The sequence below is a fragment of the Cervus canadensis genome, chromosome 22, assembly GCF_019320065.1.
Source record: "Cervus canadensis isolate Bull #8, Minnesota chromosome 22, ASM1932006v1, whole genome shotgun sequence".
In the NCBI taxonomy this organism is placed as follows: Eukaryota; Metazoa; Chordata; class Mammalia; order Artiodactyla; family Cervidae; genus Cervus; species Cervus canadensis.
In genome coordinates this window covers 11,574,432-11,596,113 of record NC_057407.1, presented here as the reverse complement: position 1 = coordinate 11,596,113, position 21,682 = coordinate 11,574,432, and the positions used below count along the sequence as shown (strand labels likewise).

Here is a 21,682-nt window from a genome sequence, read left to right as displayed (position 1 = left end):
GGTGCACCGGGTCACACCGCTCTCAGGCCCCTCCTCCAGCTGGTCCGGTAACCTGTCCTGGACGCACGAGGGCCGGGCCTGGCGGAAGCTGGGGGTGGCTGAGGGTGTGGGGCTTGGTGGTGGGCGAGAGCCCCGCGCGGGGATGGATGGCGCAGAAGCCAGGAGCGCCGGAAACTCGGCCCCGCAGAGGGTCGAAACCTGAGCTCCGAGGGATCCAAGCGGGAGCGGGGCAGAGGCCGAGATGGGGGTGCAGGGCACTCGGGACGGAAGGACCAGCTGGCCGAGAGCGAAGGGACTGGGAGCGGGGCGCAGCGCGGGCGGCGCGGGCAGAACCGTGACTGGGACCGCGCTTCAGGCCGGACCCCCCTCGCCCCCCACTCCCGGGAACTGGAGGAGCTGCCGGGGGAGGGTCGCGCCAGCCCTCCCGGAAGCGGCCGCCGCTCGGGGCGCACCGCGGCGCGCGGGGCGGGGCGGGCGGCTGCGGCACTGGGGCGGCTGGGGCGGGCCCGCCGCGCTGTAATCGGATCCGGGGAGGGGGCGGGGAGGGGCCGGGCCGGGCGGGCCGGGGGTGGGGGGGGCGCGGAGCCGGGCTCCGGGCCGGCCGGGCTCCGCGCCTGTCAAACCCCTCATTGTTCGCAGCTGATGTCACTCGCAGTTGTGAGCGGCCGCCTCTCCCGGGGACAATGTGGGACTGAGCGGCCCAGCCGCCGCGCCGCCGCCGCCGCCGCAGGACAGCCCCAGCGAGGTAGGGCGCTGGCCGGGCGGGGCACCGCCGGTCGCGAAGTTTGGGGGTTCGGCCGGGGGGCGGGTAGCCCGCGCCAGAGTCCACAGGCCGGGGTCCCGGGTTTGGGAGACCAGGAGACTGCGAGGAACACGTTCCCTGTCCCACACGGGCCCAGGCCTGCACAGGTGGGGGGCGCTGGTCGGCCAGAGGAGCCCCCAGTTACCAGGGAGGGGCTTTCTGGACCCGACACCCCAGATTTGAGGCCCTCATCCCACCTGCTGTTTCTGTCCTTTGGACCTGTTCTCTAGACCTCCTGCCCTGGCTTCTGGTTCTGCTCCACCTCTGTCCCCATCAGCCACTCCCCTGCAGTTCCTGGCTCAGCACACACCCCTTCCCATTCTCTGCAGTCCCTGGGGGCGCCAGCCACAGACCTCCAGGCCAGGGGTGTGTGCAGATGTCAGTTTGGTGGCTCTGAATGGTCCCTGGTGCCCTGTGGCTCTTGAGCCCCTCAGCTCTGACCTAGCTTCTTAGCTGGAGTCAGAGGAGGTGCGGGGGCTCTGGCTACTCACTTGAGCCTGGCCCTGGAGCCTGCCTGGCCAGGAGAGGGAGGTGCCCGCCTCCTCACTCCCCATCCCAGGCCCGCCATCTTGGGACCTGTGGCACCCAGTGCCCCGCCCGGCTCCAGCGCCCTGGGGAGTGGTCTTCAAAGGGATGCACTTAGGGCCAGGTGCAGTCCCTCCTCCTGGAATTGGGCTCTCAGTCCCCCAGCAAGCCCAGAATGATCACCTTCACGCTGGTCCAACACAGCATGTGTCGCCGGGGCTCTTCTTCTCCCACAAAGAGTTTTTAGACCCCAGGGACTCCCTAGGACCTTAAACATCAACTCCAGCCTTCACTCTTCCCTGGGATTACCCTCGCTGCTTCCGAGCCAGCACCTGGGACCCTATTGTTTTCCCATCTGACAGTCCCCTAGCCCCTTGGGGCCCTGGAACCCCCTCAAACTCCAAGGCGCCCCCATCCCTGCCCCCACCCCCTAGCCTTCATCAGCATGCAGGCTCAGGCCGCCCAAACACAAGGGGATTGTTCTTCTTGCATGCTCAGGGTGGGGGGCTGGGAGCAGGCGGCCCACACACCCTGGCAGGCCCAGGCCACAGGGAGGCTGGCTTTGCCCCGCCCTGTGTCCCCAGACAGGCTCTGTCCACCCTCCCTACTCCCATCACCGCCCCCCAGCCTCCATCACCATTGCCTGGTGGCACTGACCTCTTGAGGAAAGAGCTCTGAGCCACACAGGTGGACCCCGGGGTTCCGCCAGCTCTGCCAGCTGCCTCATTCTCGTAGCTTTGCAGACAAGCCCCTTTTTCTCAGGGCCTCAGGTTCCTGTCTGGCAAGGCCCTTCCAGCTAAGACAGGTTGTGCCTGACTTTGTGAAACCTATCCCACACCACAGCTCTTCCTTCAGCCTCCTCTCTCCATGGGGAAACTCACTCAGGGCCCCCAGAAGTCTCAAAGCAGGGTGCAGATCCCCCACCCCAGTGATATGCCCGGCGACTGCCTAGACTCAAAGACACAGCAGGAGCAAGGGCTGGGGTGCTGGGGAATGGGAACTGGGAGTCCTGCCCAGGCAGATCCTGACGCTCCCATGCGGCTGGTCCCCTGCGCCCTGAGTCTTCTCACCCCGCTCTTACAGTTTTCTCTGGGATCCTTAGCCTCATCACTGGTCTCTGATGCCTCCGAGCCCTGAGTCCTTTCTTCTCCCTACAAACTGAGCCTGGTCCTGGCTCCTGGAACTCTGCATAGTGGAAAGGCAGATTCAGAACTGCCCAAATGGGGCTCTTAGTGACAGGCATCTTTGAGGAGCAAAGAGGCCTCAGTGATTGGAAGGTGTGGGGAGGGCTTCATAGAGGAGGTGGCATTTGAGAAGGATTTTGACAGAGAGTGGGGAGGATGGGCAGGTGAAGCTAGGATCAGCCTGGGCAAAGGCCCAGAGGCTTGGAGGTGCTAGGCATGTTTTGTAGTCTGGTGTGTGTGGGGGATGGGGTAGAGATGAGACAAGAGAAGTTGGCAGAAGCTGGATCATGAAGGGCCTTGACGGCCTGTCTGTGGAGATCAGGCTTTATTCCTTGGAGACTGAGGAACCAAGGATGGCTGTTGGGCAGCAGAGTGACCCAGTCTCCAGCGTGGGGAGTAGAAGCTAGAGAGACCTTTCTCAACAGGGGTGAGACAGTGAGGGGATGGGTACCAGTGAGTGGGTGGGACTGTACCATGAAGTTGTGCCTATTCGCCTGGAGTCTAGTCTGTGCCTGGGCCTGCCTTGCTTCCCTTGGCCGAGGACTCCTCTTGGTGGTAGGGGGCAGGGGCGGGGGGCATTGCCTAACGGTGCTCTAAGGAAGACTGTAGCATTTCTGGCACTAGCCAGCTTGTCAGAGATTCCCTTCTCTGCCTAGTACTGAGTCTACAGGACAGTTCTAGGTCAAGAAACCAGCGGCTGGAGCTCAAGGAGCCCAGGCTGCTCCCCTGCAGGCCCCTCCTCCCTGGACTCTCCCATAAAGTAGGTGTGAATGGCCATCCCTGGAGGCCGTAAGACTGAGAGGGTGGGCGTATGGATCCGAGGATGCTGGGGCAATTCTTGTGGAGGCCTAGCTGATCGGAAAGGGTGAGTGTGCCCAGAGAAAACAATGGGCAGGGGAGTCAGGGCCCCTCAGTACCGATTCCCTCTAGGCCCAGTGTCAACCCCCTCACCCCCCACTTCGCCTGATGCCCCGAGCCATTCCCCAGCATCACTGGGTGTGGCTAGCATGGCTGCTTTTGGAGTAGGAACAGGGGAGGCTGTTAGGTTGGGGGCTGGAAGGGGATGTTGGGATGTGAGGTGGGGATGAACTTGGAGACTGGACCCTTCTCTCTCTTCCCAGCCCAGGTGGGTCTACAAGCCCTAGCTGGGACAGACACTTTGGCTAACAGAGCCGAGGGAATCCCCCAAGGGGCGGGCCGGTCCACTTGAGTCGCTTGGCCCCAGGAGCCCTCCCTTCCCCTGGATTGTTCTTGCTCCAGAACAAAGCCAGGGTGGACACTTGATCCCTCCATGTGGGGGGGGGGGGAGCTGGCTAAGCCCCCGGCCCTTTGATTGGGCAGCTGTCATGAGAGAGAGGGAGAGAGAGAGAGAGAGACAGCTGGGGGGGGAGGGGCAGGAAGGGGCAGCCGCCATGGCTTACACAGCTGTCACCCCCCCCCCCCGCCCCCTGCAGCCTGAGTGGCAGGAAGCCAGGGACAGAAGGAGTGGGCATTGGATCTGGGGCGGGGGTCTGGGGAGCAGGAGGGAACACCCGAGGTCAGCTTGGTATGTTCTGCCAGGGAGCCCTGCTGACCAGAGGGGGCTGGGCACCCCCAGAGGTGAGCTGGAGGTCAGCATGGCATGATTCGTAGCTACCATGTGGGTGGCCCAGCAGGGACCTAGGTCCCACCAGGCTGGAGCAGCAAACAATTCCCTAGAGCCCCTGTGACGGCAGAAGGGGAGCCAGTATGCCTACTAGGGCTGCTTGTTCTCAAAGCTCCTGGGAGAAGAATTAGAGGCCTGTATCAAGACCCCTTCTTCTCCCCAAAAGACAGGAAAGACCTTGAGGGTCCCTCAGAACAGGAAGGACACAGAGAGACCACCCATTCCCCCTGTCCCCCCAGCCCCCACAAACACACACGTAGCACACGTGGGTAAACTGGAGGTCCAGGTCAGGTGCAGGCCTGGCCAAGGTCACTTGAACTTGGGGCAGTGGGGCTCTGCTGTAGACCCAGGTATTTTCTTTTTCAGGCAGAAGCCCTAGTTTTGGCCACATCTCAGCCCTTCTGCCCTGTTTTCCCAGGAGCCTTTGCCCACAAGAGGTGATGTGGAAATATCAGGTCTCCCACTGGTTAACACCCCAAAGGGGTCCGTGAGCCCCAGAAAATTCTGGAGCTTAAGATGTGGCTCTGGACAAGTACAGTCTTTTCCAAACACAACCCATGTCTACTAACCAGGCAGGGATCTCAGGGACTACTAAAGCCTGCTCCCCACCTTTGAAGAGCCACCCCTGCAACCTTCTCCCACCCCCAAAGAGGAGAGACAGACCCAGACAGGACAGCCAGACAGAGGAGGCAGGCAGGACCCTGCTAGTCCCAGCAGACCCCGCCTTTCTTGTGACCTTGGGCAGGTTACAGACCCTCTCTGGGCACCAGGCTCCCCTTCTGTTTGGTGAAGTCTTCCATTCAGATAATGTGTGTTCTGAGTAACTTCTCCGGCCTGGCTCTGGCACACAAGGAGAAGGTGGCAGTCTTGGCTTCTGCTCTGAGGGGCTCCCAGGCTGGCCAGGGTAACCGAAACTAAGCACGTCATCACGAGTGCTTTACTGGGGGAAGTGCTGGCAGCTGGGGGAATGTTAGCAAGGGCAGCCAGCGTGACGCGGGCCAGGATGCTCACAGAGCACCGGCCCTGCATCCACTGTTGACCTCTGAACTCTGGAGAGCCTACGGACAGAACTCAAGCAGAGGAAGGAATAAGTTCTGGGGAGGCAACAGTTACTGGGTAGTTTGGGGAGTCAGGACATCACCCCCTTAGTACGGATTAAGAACCAGAGGTCTCAGGACTCAGGCTTCCTGAGTCACCCAGGCTGGCAGACCCACCCCTCCCCCTCCGTGCCCAACCTCAGGCTGAGGGGTGGGGTGGGGAGGGTTTCTGAAGGGGATGCTGGACAGAAGAGCTCTATACCCTTGATGCTGGCGGCAGGACAGGGCAGGGGGCTGGGGAGGAAGGTGCCTAGAGGTCTCTGGAGGCACTTGAGCTCCCGCCCCTCCTGGCTATGGGCATTTTTAGGGTTAGGGCCTGCTCTTGGCTCAGACTGGGCACCAGGTGGTCCCCTCCCTGTCTTCCTGCTCGGGTTCTGGTCCCCCATGAGCTCCCCATCAAGGCCGAGCCTCGGCGGGAGACAGCCGCTAAAGGAGAGGGATTTCCAAGCAGGATTAAGGTCCAGGATTAAGTCGGGGCATGAAAAGGGGTCGGGTGGGGAGGGCTGGCGGCCGGGCTAATCCCAGCAGCTAATCTCTGGCTCCTCCTTCCTCTATCAGTTAACAGCCTTGACGTTCCCCCACTGCCCCTCAGTGCCGTTCTTACCCATCTCCCAGTCCCAAGGGGGAAGCAGTCCCTCCATTTTACGGGTGAGACCACTGAGACTCAGAGCCCAAGTAATTTGTTTCTGGTACAGTAGAAAGTGCTCCAGCCTGGGAACACCGCCAGCTTGGACACGTCTAACCTCCTCGGGATTTAGGAGAGGGCTCAGAAAGCCACTGTGCACACTGCTGGTCCCAGACACCCCACGCCCACCCCCAGTGCTGAGTGAACCCTGCTCACAGCTGTCGCAGAAGCCTCTGCTCTTGTGACTCCTAGTGGACAGAGCAGCCCACCCCCCCAGAGTCTTGCTACCTTCACTTCCACCCACCTTTCAAGACCGCCTGTGGCTGCTCCGGCTCCCTCTCCAGCTGGCTCTAGCCAGTGGGGGCTCTGCTTCCTGGACGCGAGTGTCTCTTGTTTGAAGTAACCTTTCAATTTGAACCCAGCCTTCAAGGCCCAGTCCACAGGAGGTGGACTCCTCTCCCAGGAGGTCAGGCAGGAGGCTCCCTCTCTCTGGACTCCCACAGGCCTCCGAGTTCATTCATTCTCTCGATGTACCAGGGAAAGGGAAGAATACCTGTGGAGACACTGGCACCCAACTCATTTTAATTCTCGTTAACTCTGGGGATTGGGCTTGGTATCCCATTTGTACAGATGGGGAAGCTGAGGCTCAGAAGGGTTATAGATGCTGGCCAGGCTTACACAGCTGGTGAGTCGCACACAGCACACCAGTCAGTGTGACACTTGAAACTTGTGGTCCACGCTGTCTCCCTGCTCTGGAAGTTTGTCGAGCTTGGCTTTGGGATCCCCACGTAAGGGCAGGGGACCTGAAAGAAAGTGGAGCTCCTCTCTGACCCCTCTCCCACTGCCCCCGCAGAGCCGGCCAGGCCACAGTGTGGACGTGTTCCCAGGCGGCCTCAGCCCCAGCCCCGCCTGACAGGATGAGCGGCTCAGATGCGGGGCTGGAGGAGGAGCCGGAGCTCAGCATCACCCTCACACTGCGCATGCTGATGCACGGGAAGGTGAGGTGGGGAGGCGGGGTGGGCATGTGAGGGGTGAGGGGGCTTCCCTGTGGCTCAGGAGGGGGCAAAGGGGAAGGTGAGGCAAGACCTGGCCGGCTTGTGGAGGGGAGTTTGATCTTGGGTATCCTTGTCTCCTGTGGAGCCCAACCCACCCCACCCTCAGTGGGGGAAACGGCGGTGCCTGGAGTATGGGTATGCTGCTGACTTCACTCTTGTCTGGTTTGCAGGAGGTGGGCAGCATAATTGGGAAGGTAGGTGCCTTGTTCTATTCTGTGTGTCCCCTTCAACCTGAGACCTCAGCCTACGAAAGGAAGCAACAACTGCTTGGCCTAAGAGCCATTCTCTGTTTTGTCTCCTGCAGAAAGGAGAGACTGTAAAGCGAATCCGGGAACAGGTGAGGATGGAGTTTGGGAGGGGAGCCCAGGGTACCTGGTTTGGAGGGGAGGGGAGATGCCCCACCCTGTCCCTGAATCCACCATCTAGGATCACCAGTCAGTGCCCCTAGAAGGTGGCCACTTCCAGCCTTGGCTGGGGCCTGGTGAGTGGCGGGCAGGCAGCTTCCTGGCCAGGAAGCAGAGAAGGAGCCCCGCTGCCCGGCGCTTGTCCTATACCCGCAGAGCAGTGCCCGGATCACCATCTCTGAGGGCTCCTGCCCTGAGCGCATCACCACCATTACTGGGTCTACAGCAGCTGTCTTCCACGCAGTCTCCATGATCGCCTTCAAGCTGGATGAGGTCTGTGGCCGGCTGGAGGGAGGCCAAGGGTGGTCCCCTAGGAGGAACGGGACTCTGATCCACAGAGTGACTACGGGTGGGATGGAAGGCCAAGTGGGATGTGGGTGGGCTTCCCTCCTTCGCCCCCCAGTAGGAAGGTGCCCCAGGGGTGGGGGAGCAGCAGAGGCAGGCACGGCCAACCGAGTCTTTCTGGCCAGGACCTCTGCGCTGCTCCTGCAAACGGAGGGAGTGTCTCCAGGCCTCCAGTGACCCTGCGCCTTGTCATCCCTGCAAGCCAGTGTGGCTCGCTGATTGGGAAGGCGGGCACCAAGATCAAGGAGATCAGAGAGGTGAGGGGAGGGGGGGTCTCGAGGGGAGAGCTGGGCTTACGGCTTCCTATCCCCTGGGGAGGTATGAGCCAGGGCACTCTGCTCTGGGTTATGGGAGTAGCCGGAAGTGGCCCCCATTCTTTGCCCACAGACTACAGGTGCCCAGGTGCAGGTGGCAGGAGACCTGCTCCCCAACTCCACAGAGCGTGCTGTCACCGTGTCCGGGGTGCCTGATGCCATCATCCTGTGTGTGCGCCAGATCTGTGCTGTCATCCTGGAGGTGGGCCCGGGGGCAGGGAGGGAGGGCAGGGGCTGGACCCTGGGGCTGCCTCGTCAGGCCCCCAAGCCTGTGCCTGTGGCACCAGGTGGGGGTAGGGCGGGGCTGCGGGGTTGGATGTGAGAAGCTCAAGGACATCTGTGTTTATCTGGGGCTTGTGGGGAGGGCCTTGGGGACACAGGGCCCTTGGGGAGGGCAGGGGGGCCTGGGAAGGCCCTGACTGAGCCTCCCCATGTGTGCCTCCCAGTCCCCACCCAAAGGGGCCACCATCCCGTACCATCCGAGCCTCTCCTTAGGCACCGTGCTCCTCTCCACCAACCAGGTGAGGGGGACAGCAGGAGGGGTGGGATGTGTTACTGGAGAAGCAGGGGAGGCAGAGGAAGGAATGGGGGGTTCAGGGAGAGGTGGGGGGGGCTGGCCACACTCCCCTATCACAGTGACCCCCTTTGACCCGCTCTGTCCTCACAGGGGTTCTCTGTCCAGGGTCAGTATGGCGCTGTGACTCCAGCTGAGGTGAGTGCCCAAAGCCCATGGCACCCCTTCCGGAACAGAGCCCCCTCTGACTCCTGACCCCTCTTCTTGGCACAGGTCACCAAGCTCCAGCAGCTCTCGGGCCACGCAGTCCCCTTCGCCTCACCCAGCATGGTGCCAGGTGAGCGAAGGGTGCCAGGAAGCAGAGGCAGATCCCAGGGGGCCGGGCAGCTCCCTCTGGAAAGGACGAGGGGAGGCAGGAAGGACCCAGACTCATGCCCAGTCCCTCTTCTCCCCACCTGCAGGACTGGACCCTAGCACACAGACCAGCTCACAGGAGTTCTTGGTTCCCAACGACGTGAGCATGGGATGGGGTGGTTTGACGGGGAGGGGAGGGAGGCCCAGGGGGGTCTGGGCCTCACCTAGGGTCGAATTCCACCCTCTCCCCAGCTGATCGGCTGTGTGATCGGGCGCCAGGGCAGCAAGATCAGTGAGATCCGGCAGATGTCAGGGGCACATATCAAGATCGGGAACCAAGCCGAGGGCGCTGGTGAGCGGCACGTGACCATCACTGGTTCACCCGTCTCCATCGCCCTGGCCCAGTACCTCATCACTGCCTGGTGAGTGTGGGATGGGGGGGTGTCACAGGTCATGGGGCTTCTGTGCCTGAGAAAGGCACCGGACGGGTGGAGAGAGCGGACCTCCCTTCTCCCAGGCCTGTCCTCAGTCCATCCCTGTCTCTCCTCCCTGGGACTCCAGTCTCCCCATTTCCCCCCTTACCCTATGCTGGATCTGCTTGTCCTTGTCCTTATCTGCTTGTATCCCGATCCCACCCTTCCGACCTGTCCCATCTTTTCCCCAAACACGCCCACCCATGTCATTGTTCTCAATTCCTGTTTTTCATCTAATCTCATCCCTTATATTTGCCCTCATTGCCCCCTTTCTCACCTCCCCCCCCACCTTCCCTTCATCTACCCCCTCTATCCCTCTTTCCAGTCTAGAAACGGCCAAGTCTACCTCTGGGGGGACACCCGGCTCGGCCCCCACAGACCTGCCTGCCCCTTTCTCGCCACCCCTGACGGCCCTGCCCACCGCTCCCCCAGGCCTGCTGGGCACGCCCTATGCCATCTCCCTCTCCAACTTCATCGGCCTCAAGCCCGTACCCTTCTTGGCTCTACCACCTGCCTCCCCAGGGCCACCGCCGGGCTTGGCGGCCTACACTGCCAAGATGGCAGCGGCCAATGGGAGCAAGAAAGCTGAGCGGCAGAAATTCTCCCCCTACTGAGGCTGGCTGAGGCACAGGTGTGGGGGCAGGCAGGACCGCCGGCAGGGGGCTGCCTCTGCTACCTGCCCAAGGACTCCACCCCGGGAGGGGGCCCCAAACGCCGCTAATGCCCAGACGCATGGATGCACCCCCCACCCTGCCCCGGTCTGTGGGAGCTCCTGCTCTCAGGGGGTGGTTTCCGGCCCAGGGTTTTGGGAGCTGTGGCAGCCCCAGGATAGGGGGCTTGACCCCCTCTAGCTCTGTGCTTGGATGCAGGGAGCATCCTAAGTGCCCCCACTTTGGGGGGGGTCACTCATGCACTCCCCATCCCTCAGGGCTTCCCTTCCACTGTCCCCCGTGTGGGGATCCGGGAGGAGGCCTGGGGGTGGCTGGGGGCCTTGCTTCTCTCCCCACCTCCCTGCAGATTCCTGCTGCTTCCACTGATACCCTTTTGACTGGAACGGACTGGCTGGGCTTGGCAGAGGGCAGCCCGAAGAGGGGGCACTGCCAGGCAGCTGGGGGAGTGGCATGGGGGCAGGGGCCGAGTTCTCAGCAGCAGATACTCTGTACAGTTTTTTCAATTCCTGTTTTTGAATAAATATTCTCAGAGACCAGGAAGCTGTGAAACATTGTGGGTGTTGGCAAAACCTACAGAAAATGGGTGCAGCCGAGGTCCCAGAGGACCCCCATCTATATGACTCCATCAGCCCCAGCTGGGCTTCAGCCCCTTTCCACATGCCAATTCTGGCTCTTTGAGGGTCATGTTGTCCAGCCTCCTGTCTCTGGCACCAAAATGATCCAGTTTTTTTTTTTTTTTTTTTTTCTGGGCATTTTTAGAAGCTGATGGAGGAGTCTCAGTAGTTCTGTCCAGCCTCTTCTTGGTGCACATGTCGCAGAGGTCTTTCCGAATGTCCCTCCACTGGTTCTTCCTGCTGTGGCTGTAACCCAGGCCAGCCCTGCTTGGCCCACCCCCTCTGGCTGTGAGCCCTTAGGGCGTCTTCTCTGTGATCCTGCCCACCTCCGCTTCTTCCCTGGCCTGGGGACCATCTGTGAGTGTCCAGATCACTCAAGCTGGAGGAGCCCTTAGACACAGTCCGGGGTACAGATGGGAAAACTGAGGCCCAGGGAAGGGCAGGTGTGTGTACACAGCCATGCAGAGTTGGGCCCGGAACTCAGGATTCCTCCCAGAAGAATCTGGGCCTCACCAGGCTACAGGCCCCCTTTCTCCCATTCCAGGGTCAGAAGTCCAGGCAGGGCACCTGCCACAAGCTGTGCTGGAGGCTGGACGGGCCCTTCCCGGTACCACCCTGCTCTCTCCAGTCCCGGCTCACCTGGGAGACATCTCTCACGTGGCCTCTGACATGCTCAGGCTCTCCCTTCCTGTCAAGTCCCGGCCTTGTTCAGGTGCCTCCGAAGCGCCAAGGGCAGGGCCCTCTGGAGGTCTCTGGAGGCGCTGCAGGAGGGCCCGCGGGTGCCAGGCCCGCGAAGTGCAGGCTCTCGGGGACCGCGGCAGCGCTCGGCGGGCAAGGCGGCCCAGCGTCCGGCGTACAGGGCGCTGCAGCAGGCCGTACAAGAAGGGGTGAGCCGCGAAGGCCGAGTAGGCTATCCAGGTGACGGCGGCCTCGGCCGCTGCGGCCTGGGCAGCAGGCGCCAAGCACGCACAGCCATAAGGCAGCCAGCAGGCTGCGAACTGGCCCACGGCCAGCGCCGGAGCCAGGGCTGCTTTGCCCCAGCGCGGGCGAGGCCGGAGGGGCGGCAAGATGGAGAGGCGACTGTCCAGAGAGTCGGAGCGCGGCCGGGACCCGCGTGCGGGCCGTGGGGGCCGCAGGGCGGCCCGGCGCGCCACGAGGAAGATGCTGCCGTAGGCGCCGAGCAGCAGGAGGGCGGGCAGCGCGAAGGCCAGCAGCGCCCAGAGCGGCCGGAAGGGCCCGAGGCCCCCGGCCAGGACCGAGCAGCGAGCCGGGGCCGGGGGCGGTGCGGGCGGCGGCCCGAGCAAAGAGAGCGCGCCCAGCAGCCCGGCCGCCGCCCACACGGCCGCGAGCACTAGGGTGGGCGGAGGCCGCGCGCCGGGCCGCAGCGGATGAACTATGAGGCGGTAGCGCGCCAGGCCGAGCGCCGCCACGCCGAGCGTGCAGGCGGGCAGCAGCGCCGCCGAGAGGAAGCGCGCCGCGCGGCAGGGTGCGGGGCCCAGGCGCACGCGGCCCAGCCCCGGCGGCGGAGCGGCCAGCAGGCCCAGCGGCATGATGGAGGCGGCCGCCAGCAGGTCCACGACGCACAGGTGCACGAGGTAGAGGGCGTCGCGCAGTCCCGGCGTGCGCAACACCACCACCAGCAGCGCGCCGTTGCCCAGCAGTGCCGCCGCCTCCACGAGAGCCGCCAGGATCAATCCCATCGAGGCTGCGACTTCTGGGGCGCTCAGCCCTGTGGCGTTGGCCATTCGAGTGCTCAGGCTTCGCCCTGTGCTGGGAGGCAGAGAGAGAGAGAGAGATGGAGCTTTCCCCTCCCCGCCCCCCAGTACCCTCATTCCCTTCACCCACCACCCATCCCTTGCTCCTCTGGCCTCTCACCTCACAGGCTGCCCAGGCGCTGGCTCAGACGCCCTGGCTGCCATCCTTCTGGGGGTTTGGCTGGCCCCATGGAAGGGTGCAAGCCGGGGACTGTGGCTCTCTCCTCCACACCAGCGACTCAGCCCCTGCTGGAGATGGTACCGGCTGTCACTCTGATGCTGCCCTTTGGAGACACACAGAGCTGGCAAGGGAGGGGCAGGGCCTGGCACCGGCCCCCTGGGTCCTAGCAGCTGCCAGCTGGAGGCTGGAGGCTGTGCTGTGGAAATGCTGGGGGTGCCTGGGGAGGGGGGCCCAGAGCAGCCATAGGCTGGAGTGCAGACTGAGGACGTTAGAGTGTAGGCTTTGGAGTCAGCCAGGTCCTATTCTGCCTTTTCCAGGCAGAAAATCTGCTCTCTTGTGCCATCCCCCTCAATGAGGGTAACTGGATCATTCAACCTTGGTACTGAGGGGAAACTGAGGTATCAGGGACACAAGAGCTGGAGCTGGGAGACCGCTAAGTACCCTCTGGTCCTCAGGAGGGTTAGTTCTCTAGGTAAAGTGATGGGGGAAGCAGAGGACTTGGCACATAGTAGGTTGCTCAGCTGGTATTAGCTTGGCACAGAATAGGTGCTCCAAGCCACTGTGGAATTAATGAGAGGAAGCCTTATAGGCAACTAAAGGCTATTTTGGGTTGTTTTTGCTGTTAGCAAATGAGTTTGCTTCTGCTAAGAATACCCAGAGTTTTCTTTAGGAAGCTACCTTCCCCACTCTCAGGACACGTGGTTTGGTTCAGATCCTAACCTTTCATATCATACTCCAGGCACAAAAACCCAGCCTTAGCCATGGTATGGCACCCCCCGAAAAAGGTATTGGCTCAGGGAAAGATGTGTGACTCCAATGGGGTCATGTCGCCCAGTCCCATGGCAAAACCCCATCTATACCCTGATAGCTTGCATTTGTGTCTGAAGCTCCTTCCTCTCTGTGAACCCCAGTCTGGATACCCAGGTGCCTCTTCAACATCACTCCCAGTACAGAAGCTACTGGGCATCTCAAAAGCTCTATACCTCAACACAGGACCTGACTCATGACCCCCGACCCCAACTTTCTCCACAGAATCCTCCCCTTCTTAGTAAATGCCATCTCAGAAGTTTCCATTGACACCTCCCTTTCCCACTCACCCTACATCCAAACGATCAACCTGTGTAAATTCAGCCATGTCTCACCACCATTATGTTCCCAGGCACTGCCACCCCTCACCTGGACCACTGCAGCATCTTCCTCACCCATCTCCTGATCTTCGTTCCTGCACCTCATGGTGGTCATTTGTCTGTTTGCCCTTAGATCCACTCCCGAATTCCCCAGCACTGCTCTGCCTGCCAAGAAACTGATTTCCCAGGCTCCTCTGTCAGTTGGTTTTGGGGTATATTCAGCCAGTGGGAGCTACCAGCAGAACTGGAGGGTGGCAGGAGGGAAGAAGCCAGGGTACTTTTCCTCTCATGCTCAGCCTGGATCTACCTCTAGATCCGCCTCTGTGGAAGACTTCATCTCCCTCCATAGTCCTGGCTTCCTTCAGGCAGCCCCCTCTGGGGTTCTGGCACCTGCTGGGGGTGCCCAGTCTTGGGCATTGGAATTCCATTATCCTTCCAACCTAAGAATGGTAGCAACTTCCTGCTATTGCTAATCCCGGGATTGACTCACCAGCCCCTCTGATAGTCCAGCTCCTTCTTTGTATCAAATTCCTCTTGTCTGGAATACATAGAGTGATTTGTGTTTTGTTGATTGGATCTTGACAACATAGATCCACTCTGTATGCAGCTGGCCAAAGTGGATCTCTCTAAAGACAAATCGGATCAGGTCACGATCCTGCACTCATCTCTCCAAGAGCGTCCCATCATCAAAATAGACTCAGCCCCTCTGTGCTGAGATTGCCTTCTCCTCACCTTTCTGATCTCACCCGCCTCCTCCTTGCCTCCCATACTTCCAGCCATGCAGTCTTTGTGCTGGTCCCACATGTCAGACTCCTTTCCCCTTGAGGAAGTTTGCATTTGCTGTTTCTTCCATCAGAACACCCTTCCCCCAGATCTCTTAATGACTCGCCCTCTCACCTAATTCAGGTCTCTGCCTTCAGTGACCATCCTTCCTAAAATTGTTCCACTTTCCCATCACTACTTCTTTAACCCTGTTTTATTTTTCTTACTGGCCCTTTTCCTACTTGAAATTGTATTTCATATCTACGCAAATGCTGCTTAGAGCCTGTTTTACTAGAATGCAAGCCCCTTGGTAGCAGGGACCTTATCTGTGTCTTGCTTGTGTCTGTGCCTCACAGGCACACAGTCCACACCGGCACGGATCAGAGTGGCAGACAACAGGGCATGGATCTCTGGGTTTAGCTCACCTGCTGCTGGAATTTGAAGGGCCCTGGTCCAGTTCTCTGTTATTTGGATGAGATTGGTGCTCAGAGAGGGAAGGCATGTGTTCTAGATTACCCAGCTGAGTTGTACCTGGAATCTGGGTCACCTGCTTCCTATGCTCTGTCCACACAGTCACTACTTCCCGTACCTGATCACAACTTTGATGTGGGTATTTGCCTCTAGGCGGTGAATCTGAGGTCCTGGTTCAGAGGAAGGAGAGGGCATTGGCTTTCCCACTGCCCAGTTAGGCCTGTAGGGCCTAGGGAGGACTCAGCAGGACCAGATGGGAAAGCAGATGAGAACAGGTGCCTGGGGAAGGCAATAGGCAGGGATGGGGACTATGGTGGGTTGGGGAGTGCATTCTCCCTCCAAAATCGTTCAACTAAATTAACAGTGAAAACATTTTGTAGTTTATCATCTTTTTTTTTTTTTCCCAAAAAGGAATGCAGGGAGGATAAACCAGAAACTACAGTAGGTTGGTGGGCATGGAGCATGGAGTGAGAGGGCTAGGAGAAGAACACTCTTCTGAGCACAGATTTGGACAGACTGGATTTTGGAGGACCATATTAATGGTCTGTGTGTTGAAAAAAATAAAAATAAACAAAGATGAGAAAGCCCCCTAAAAGTGAATATATTTAGAAACAAATGAACGTACCTGCATTTCAAATGAATAACCACCACGATGAAGGGAAATAAATAACTAATCCAAGTAATATTGGAACCTGTGTTCAAATTGTTGCTTTGACCATTGAACTTCAGTCTAAAGACAAAAAAGTTAGCTTGAATAGGTTTGATAAAATCTTGAACTCTACTTAGCAAGTTTATTTTTAACAATGGTTATGGGTACAGCAATTCTGAAACTGCTTGTGTGGGATTAAGCAAATAAGTAAATGATTTGAGGTTGATGTGAACCAAGGTTCTGACTATAGGGGAAGGGAGTATAATTATAGATTTGGGGAAGAATGGAAGGACACATTGGAATTGGAGAAACAGAGAGAGATGTGTTTATTTACATGTACATATTTCCTAGTCCTCTTTGCTACCAGGACTTAAAAGCAATGACACGCAGTTCCAAGGAGCATACCTCTGCCCAGATATTGGATTCTCAATATCATCCCCTGCTCTGGGGAACCCCTGTGGAGAAATGGCTGATTCTAGGTTTGTACAAGATGAGCCTGGAACATCATGTAATAACCAGAACATAAGGAAGTGCTCACAAAATAGTGTAGACACAGGAGTTAGCCTGAAGGACCTTCTGCTGGCCAAAGCAGGGACAATTTGAGGATCAAAACAGTAACCATAATGGATTGGAACCCACTGAATATAATCGGAACCCACAGGTCCATACTGATAATAAGGAAAGAAAGGTGACTGTTACTAATAAATATAGAAGAAATGATGGAATTAGATAAAAATTTGCAACCATCTTAGCAAAAATTCATTAAAGTCACCAATTTCAGGTAAAAATCGTCACTAAATGTAAAAGCTAGTAGGTGAAAGTTGATAAGGAATGGGACATTTACACCTCAAAATATTTCCCCACAGATTACTGATCAATTACAAATGGAGGAAATGATAACTTCCTAGTGGAACAACCTGGTGGACACGACTTTGAGCAATCAAAGTTACATCACCAAGGATGGGATATGTCCCTCCTGATATAGTACACCAAGGACATGTCATTCACGTAATGTTCCTGCCAAACTGCAATGCCTGAATCTAATTATTGCAAAATATCAGACAAACATGAACTGAGAGAGTCTATAAAACAACTGACCTGTACTCTTTAGGAGTGTCAAGAGTGTCAAAAGTTATGGAGGGAAAAGAAAAGGCTCAAAAATGGTTTCAGATTAAAGGAAATCAAAGAGAATGACAACAAAATGCAGGGTATGACCAAGCACTGGATCCTGACCTGCTGTCTAGGGTCAGCTCCTCTCGTTTGTGGACAGAGTAACCTGGGTTGATAATTACCATTCCTTTCATGACAGCAGAGTTGAACCCCTCACAAATATTCTCAACTCATTTATAATAGATAAAAGACACACATGGGTGTTTGGTGGCAAGACACGGGAAATGCTTGATTTGCCTGGCTGTGTCTGGACTGAAGAAATCACCAGATGGGTCCCCACATGACTAACAGCTCTGAGTGGATGGGAAGGGTCCCTTTCAGAGGCTCAATGATCAGAGGAGGACAGTTGTTGCAAGGACCAACATAGACTGTGACCACAGTGGGTGGGAGTGTGTGTATGACTATGTGAGTGTGAGTGGTCACTCCCTGGAGTGGGGCTGGAAATGCTGTGCGGTGTGGTGAGTTGCCCTGGAGAGCAAGGAGGCCCAGGCTTGGTGCAGCTATGGCACAGACAAGCAGAGGCCAGGGAGTACGCCAATACAATGTTTAATAAACTTGCCTGTGCATGCCTGATGTGCAGTCTACCTCTCTTGTTTATTCATTTATTTTTTGCCACTAATCTTGTGGGATCTTAGTTCCCCAACCAGGGGTCGAACCTGTGCACCCTGCAGTGAAAGCAGAGTCTTAACCACTGGACCGCCAGGGAAATCCATCATCTCACCTCTCTTGGATGGACAGTTAGGTCAGAGTGGATGGCCTGGGTGGATGTGGGACCCACCCACTTTCAGTTTGTGCCCCTCTAACTACACAGCCTTGAATAGGCTGCTGCATTCATGTTGCAGTCCATCACACCCATCACCTTAGGAGGTGAGACTGAGGCCACAGCCATGCCAGAACCAACAGAGAGGGGATCACTGGAACACAGGAGGGAGATGTGAGAGCAGGAAGTGGATATGGGATTGAGGATGATGGTCGAGCTCCTGGCAGGGGGCGGGAGGGTTGGGTGGACAGCTCAGAGGTGAATCTCTAGCAGGTAGCGCAGGCGGCACTGGCTCTCCTGGTAGATGAGATATTCGCTCTGGGAAAAGCTGGAGCTTCTGAACTCTGGGCAGGGCATGGGCTGGCCCTGGGGCACCACTACTCGCTGGCCATCTAGCTCCAGCTCAGTGTCCTGGGTTGGATCTGCAGGGCACAGCAAAGGCCATGGGTGACCCAAGGGCCACTGGTCCTTGGCTTTACCAGTTAGTCCTACCCCCTATGCTCTTCTATCATAGGGAGTGCCCACTCGTTCCCCCCAGCCAACCTCCAAACTGCTGCATAGGGTGGGCCTTCTGCCTAGAATCTCCTCCCCCATTTCTCTGCCTGGAAAATGCTTGCTCATTTTTCCACGCTCAGTCAATGACACCTCTTCTTTGAAGCCCTCCTGGGTGCCCAGGAATGATCTGTTGAACCAGTGAGCGTATGTTGAATGACAAAGTGAAGGACTACGGTGAGGAAGCCGGCTTCTTCTTGTCCTTCTTCACAGTCCCTTTCCTGCTCACCTTCTCCCTGAAAGCATCCTGCTTCATCTCAGCCTCACCTCTATCCTTAGGCCTGCCCAGCTTCCTGAGACTCACCAGGCTCTGTGTGGCCACGGGCAATGACACTGTCAAAGCCAGAGGGTGGCTGCTTCAAGCTGGGCTCGTCGACGGTGATGTGGTACTCTCTGCCCAGTGCCACCTCACCCAGGAACATGTAGCCAATGCGATGGGCCCCGCAGGACATGCCAGTAACTGGGGGACACAGGAAGGCTCAGGGTAGGCAGACTGGCCCTCTGCCTGACTCCCTGGGCCCCTCTCTGCTGCATTGTTATCTCCTTTGGCTTTGCTGCCCAGGCCCAGAAAAGTGCTCATCCTTCTTCCATCCTTCCTCCTACCATTTCTCCAGGCTCCTTGTCCCTTCCTGCCTCTTTTCTCCTCTCAGCTCAGAGGCCAGGCCTCTGCCACCCTCACCAAGGTCAGTAATGGCCTTTCAGTGACCATATCTGGGGCAGGGGCTCTTCTAGCCTGCTCTGCTGATTTTGCCACTGGCCTCCTTCACCCTCTATCCTGGGATCCTCTTACAAAGATGTCCTGAGGCCACCCTCCTCTCCTTCTTAGGCTCTTCTGCCCTCCTAGTGGGCTCCCAGGCCTTGAGCAACCTTCAGCCCCATCTGTTCTTAGATGACTCCTCCGACCTTATTCTCCTGAGTGGGGGCAGGTGGTGGTCTCCAATAATGCAGTCAACCGGGACCGAGGAGCCAGTATAGGGAGATCAGCTCAGTGAGGACACCTCTGGACAGAAACTTGGGGGTCATCAGAGACACCCTCCACCCTATCCCATACACTGCCCATCCCACCTCTCACATACTCCTCTCCTGGCTTCTCTCCTCCTCCATCCACTGCCCTGGAGTGGGCGCCCACCATAGTTGGCCTGGATGGGAACACAGCCTCCCAGCAGCCTCTGACCTTAGCCACCCTCCCTGTGGCTGCAGCCATGTTCAACTGTACTCCCCATCTTTCTCTGAAGAGGTTCCTTTGATCGTCCTGGGCCCCAAGCCCCCCATCCACACCAGGCATTTTCTCTAAGCTTTGTTATCAGGCTGTGCTCAGAGATGCTGACCTGCTGCAGCCTCCCAGCTTCGTGCCACCCCTGGGCTACTTTACCTCAAAGGCTCCTCTTTCACCGACCCCCTCCCCAGGTCAGGTTGGCACCTTCATCCTATCCACATCGCCACCCCCTCCCAGGAAGCTGTCCTGACCACCAGATGCCTCCTGAGTCCCCCAACTGCCAGGATTCCCCACTGAGCTCTCGAGTCAGTAAGCATCCAAGAGATCCTCTCCTGGGTCCACCACCAATTGGACAAGCAATTGGCCCCGTGCTCCTCAGTGTCGACATGCCCACTCAGGACTTGGCCCTGAGGGACACCTCACCATAGCCAGCCGACTTGCGGTTCTCTGAGGCGAAGTAGATGCCCTTGCCAACACGGCCTCCAGAATGTGGCATAATGCGGAGCCCGCTGGTGAGGATGGCAGCCACCACGGCCACGTTGGTGCCATGCCACAGTAGCTTCCGATTACCCAGCTTGGCGTGGACCTGGAACCGATCTCCCTGGGGTGGGGGGAGGTGGGAAGCAGGAGAGTCATGCCCCCCAAGCTCAGGTGCTTCTGTCTGCTATCAGAGGAGATAACCAAGGCCAAGGGCCCCCCCAGCCAGTCACATACTCATGCACACATGCACAAGACCTAGGCCTGGTGGAAACTGGTCAGAGTGGCTCAGCCTACTCCCTAAGGAGTGGGTAAGCCAAGGCCATCTCTCTCAGGGAGAAGGTAGTGGTAATGGGGGGACTCTCCCTCACCTCCCCTTCTCGGTCCACTTTCCAAACGTGTTGAAGAGCAGGGGGCCTGAAGCTGTTGCTAGTCTGTTTTAAGTAGGCATGTATCACCTGCAGGGACAGCAGAAGTTGGGTGTCAAGAGCAAGAGACATGTGGACCAACCTCCTCTTGTCCCCCAGTCCCAGGGCTCTCCTCAGGGCCTGGAGACACAGCGAGAGAAGGCCCAGGGCGAGGGACCCCTCTGGGCACCTGGAGGGCAGACAGGCAGAGGAACAGTGCCCACTGCTAGCTCGGCTCCTCTGCGGGGCCCGGCCCACCTTGTACTCAGGCATCTCTGGGTCTAGCAGCTGGAGCTGGCACTTGAGGAACTGGTAATCTCGGTCCAGTGGGTGTGGCACCTCCTCCACTTTCTTTATCTCCTCGGGGGCTGCCTGCAGGGTCTGTGCCAGCTCGATGTCCACCAGCACCTAAGGTGATGGGCATTGGCAGCCTGGCTGTCCCCTTGAGCCTCCCTTGCCCTCCCACCTGACTAGGACCATGGCTGCCCCACCTGTGTGTCTTACCTATTCAGCCGCACCCCATCTATCTGCCTGGCCTTCCCCTCCTCTGTCTTTCGGCCTGCTCATCACAGTCCATCTCTCTGTCCCCCATATCTCTTGCCCCGTCTGTCTGCTTTGTAACCTGCCAGCCCTCACCAGCAACATGTCCTTCTTGGCCTGCAGAAGCTCAGGGGAGTTGATGGGTGGGGGTCGGCTGCGGCCGAAGTTGTGGGGAATTACAGTGTAGAAGTGGGAGGACAGTTCCTCTAGGCTGTGCCCACCGTCTGCGGGGGCTTTCAGGGCCGCCTCCACTGCCTCCAAGGCCTCGAACCCCCGGGCGATCTGCTGCTTGCTCAACTTCCCCAGTGGCATCTTCTTCACATCTGGGGGGATGGGGAGAGTGAGGAGACTGCCTCGCAGCCTTGCCACCCCCAGGCTCCTGTTACCCTGCCTGCCCCCCACTCCTCACCCAGGTTCATGAGGGCCATGGCATTCTGAAACATGTCCTTGCTGAAGATGTTGGTGATGAGCTTCTGCGTGGCTGCATCCAAGGAGCAGGGCCGTACCTGCTGAACCACGGCCCTCACTGGGCCTCCATCCACCTAGGGGTAGAGGACGCATATGGGCAGGAGCAGCTGGGCTGGGCACTTGCAGCCAGAGCAGGTCGAGGCTAGAGAGCGAGGCCTGTCCTGGGTGCACAGCCAGGCAGTAGTGGTCCCCTCCCTCGGCCCAGGCCCACCCTCCCTCCCTGACCACTTCACCTTCACCACGACTTCCTGGGCCTCGTCCTCTCTCTGCACTTCGATAAGTGTATACTTGCCGGGGTGGGCCACAAAGTGATCCCGCTCTGCCCAGCTGTTCTTGGTCTTGTCCCGAAATTTCTTCTCAAAGTCCTTCTTCGCATCCTCCAGTGACACGAAGCGGCTGAGCTTGGACTGGCCCACCTCTCCCTGAAAGCGACAGCCACAGTGCCCGCCATAAATGCTTGCCGGCCTCTGTTGTGCCAGCCTGTGCCAAGTGCCCCTGGGCGTCAGAGGTGGGGCAGGGCCACAGT

General features: G+C 58.5%; 3 protein-coding genes across 8 annotated transcripts in view; 1 reads left to right on the top strand and 2 right to left on the bottom strand.

Moving 5' to 3' along the window:
• The first annotated feature begins 582 nt into the window (after window positions 1-582).
• On the top strand, window positions 583-10,905 carry PCBP4 (poly(rC) binding protein 4). Of its 5 annotated transcripts, none has more exons than XM_043442791.1 (13): window positions 583-745; window positions 6,732-6,876; window positions 7,104-7,127; window positions 7,238-7,270; window positions 7,494-7,610; window positions 7,808-7,939; window positions 8,070-8,198; window positions 8,443-8,517; window positions 8,664-8,708; window positions 8,784-8,847; window positions 8,972-9,024; window positions 9,117-9,286; window positions 9,860-10,548. In XM_043442791.1, the coding sequence occupies exons 2-13, from the start codon at window positions 6,796-6,798 to the stop codon at window positions 9,924-9,926; spliced, it is 990 nt and encodes a 329-aa protein (XP_043298726.1). In that variant the 5' UTR covers window positions 583-745; window positions 6,732-6,795; the 3' UTR covers window positions 9,927-10,548. The 5 variants fall into 5 exon arrangements, with proteins under 5 accessions (XP_043298726.1, XP_043298725.1, XP_043298729.1 ...); XM_043442790.1 differs by having other exon boundaries at window positions 9,770-10,548; XM_043442794.1 differs by lacking the exon at window positions 9,860-10,548 and adding an exon at window positions 10,768-10,905 and having other exon boundaries at window positions 584-745.
• Window positions 10,548-14,536, bottom strand: GPR62 (G protein-coupled receptor 62). Of its 2 annotated transcripts, none has more exons than XM_043442796.1 (3): window positions 14,175-14,536; window positions 12,498-12,660; window positions 10,548-12,392 (listed from the first exon to the last, which is right to left on the bottom strand). In XM_043442796.1, exons 2-3 carry the CDS (start codon window positions 12,539-12,541, stop codon window positions 11,276-11,278), a joined length of 1,161 nt encoding a protein of 386 aa, XP_043298731.1. In that variant the 5' UTR covers window positions 12,542-12,660; window positions 14,175-14,536; the 3' UTR covers window positions 10,548-11,275. The 2 variants fall into 2 exon arrangements, with proteins under 2 accessions (XP_043298731.1, XP_043298730.1); XM_043442795.1 differs by having other exon boundaries at window positions 12,498-12,625.
• Window positions 14,537-17,706: 3,170 nt separating this feature from the next.
• The window catches only part of LOC122424372 (protein mono-ADP-ribosyltransferase PARP3-like), a 4,642-nt gene continuing 666 nt past the window's right edge, over window positions 17,707-21,682 (bottom strand). Inside the window, exons 2-9 of the mRNA XM_043442123.1 lie at window positions 21,390-21,578; window positions 21,098-21,230; window positions 20,785-21,011; window positions 20,407-20,556; window positions 20,113-20,199; window positions 19,688-19,865; window positions 18,353-18,508; window positions 17,707-17,918 (exon numbers count right to left, since the gene is read on the bottom strand). Of these exons, the coding sequence (XP_043298058.1) occupies window positions 17,749-17,918; window positions 18,353-18,508; window positions 19,688-19,865; window positions 20,113-20,199; window positions 20,407-20,556; window positions 20,785-21,011; window positions 21,098-21,230; window positions 21,390-21,578 (1,290 nt within the window). The 3' untranslated portion in view covers window positions 17,707-17,748. The remainder of the gene's footprint in view (window positions 17,919-18,352; window positions 18,509-19,687; window positions 19,866-20,112; window positions 20,200-20,406; window positions 20,557-20,784; window positions 21,012-21,097; window positions 21,231-21,389; window positions 21,579-21,682) is intronic.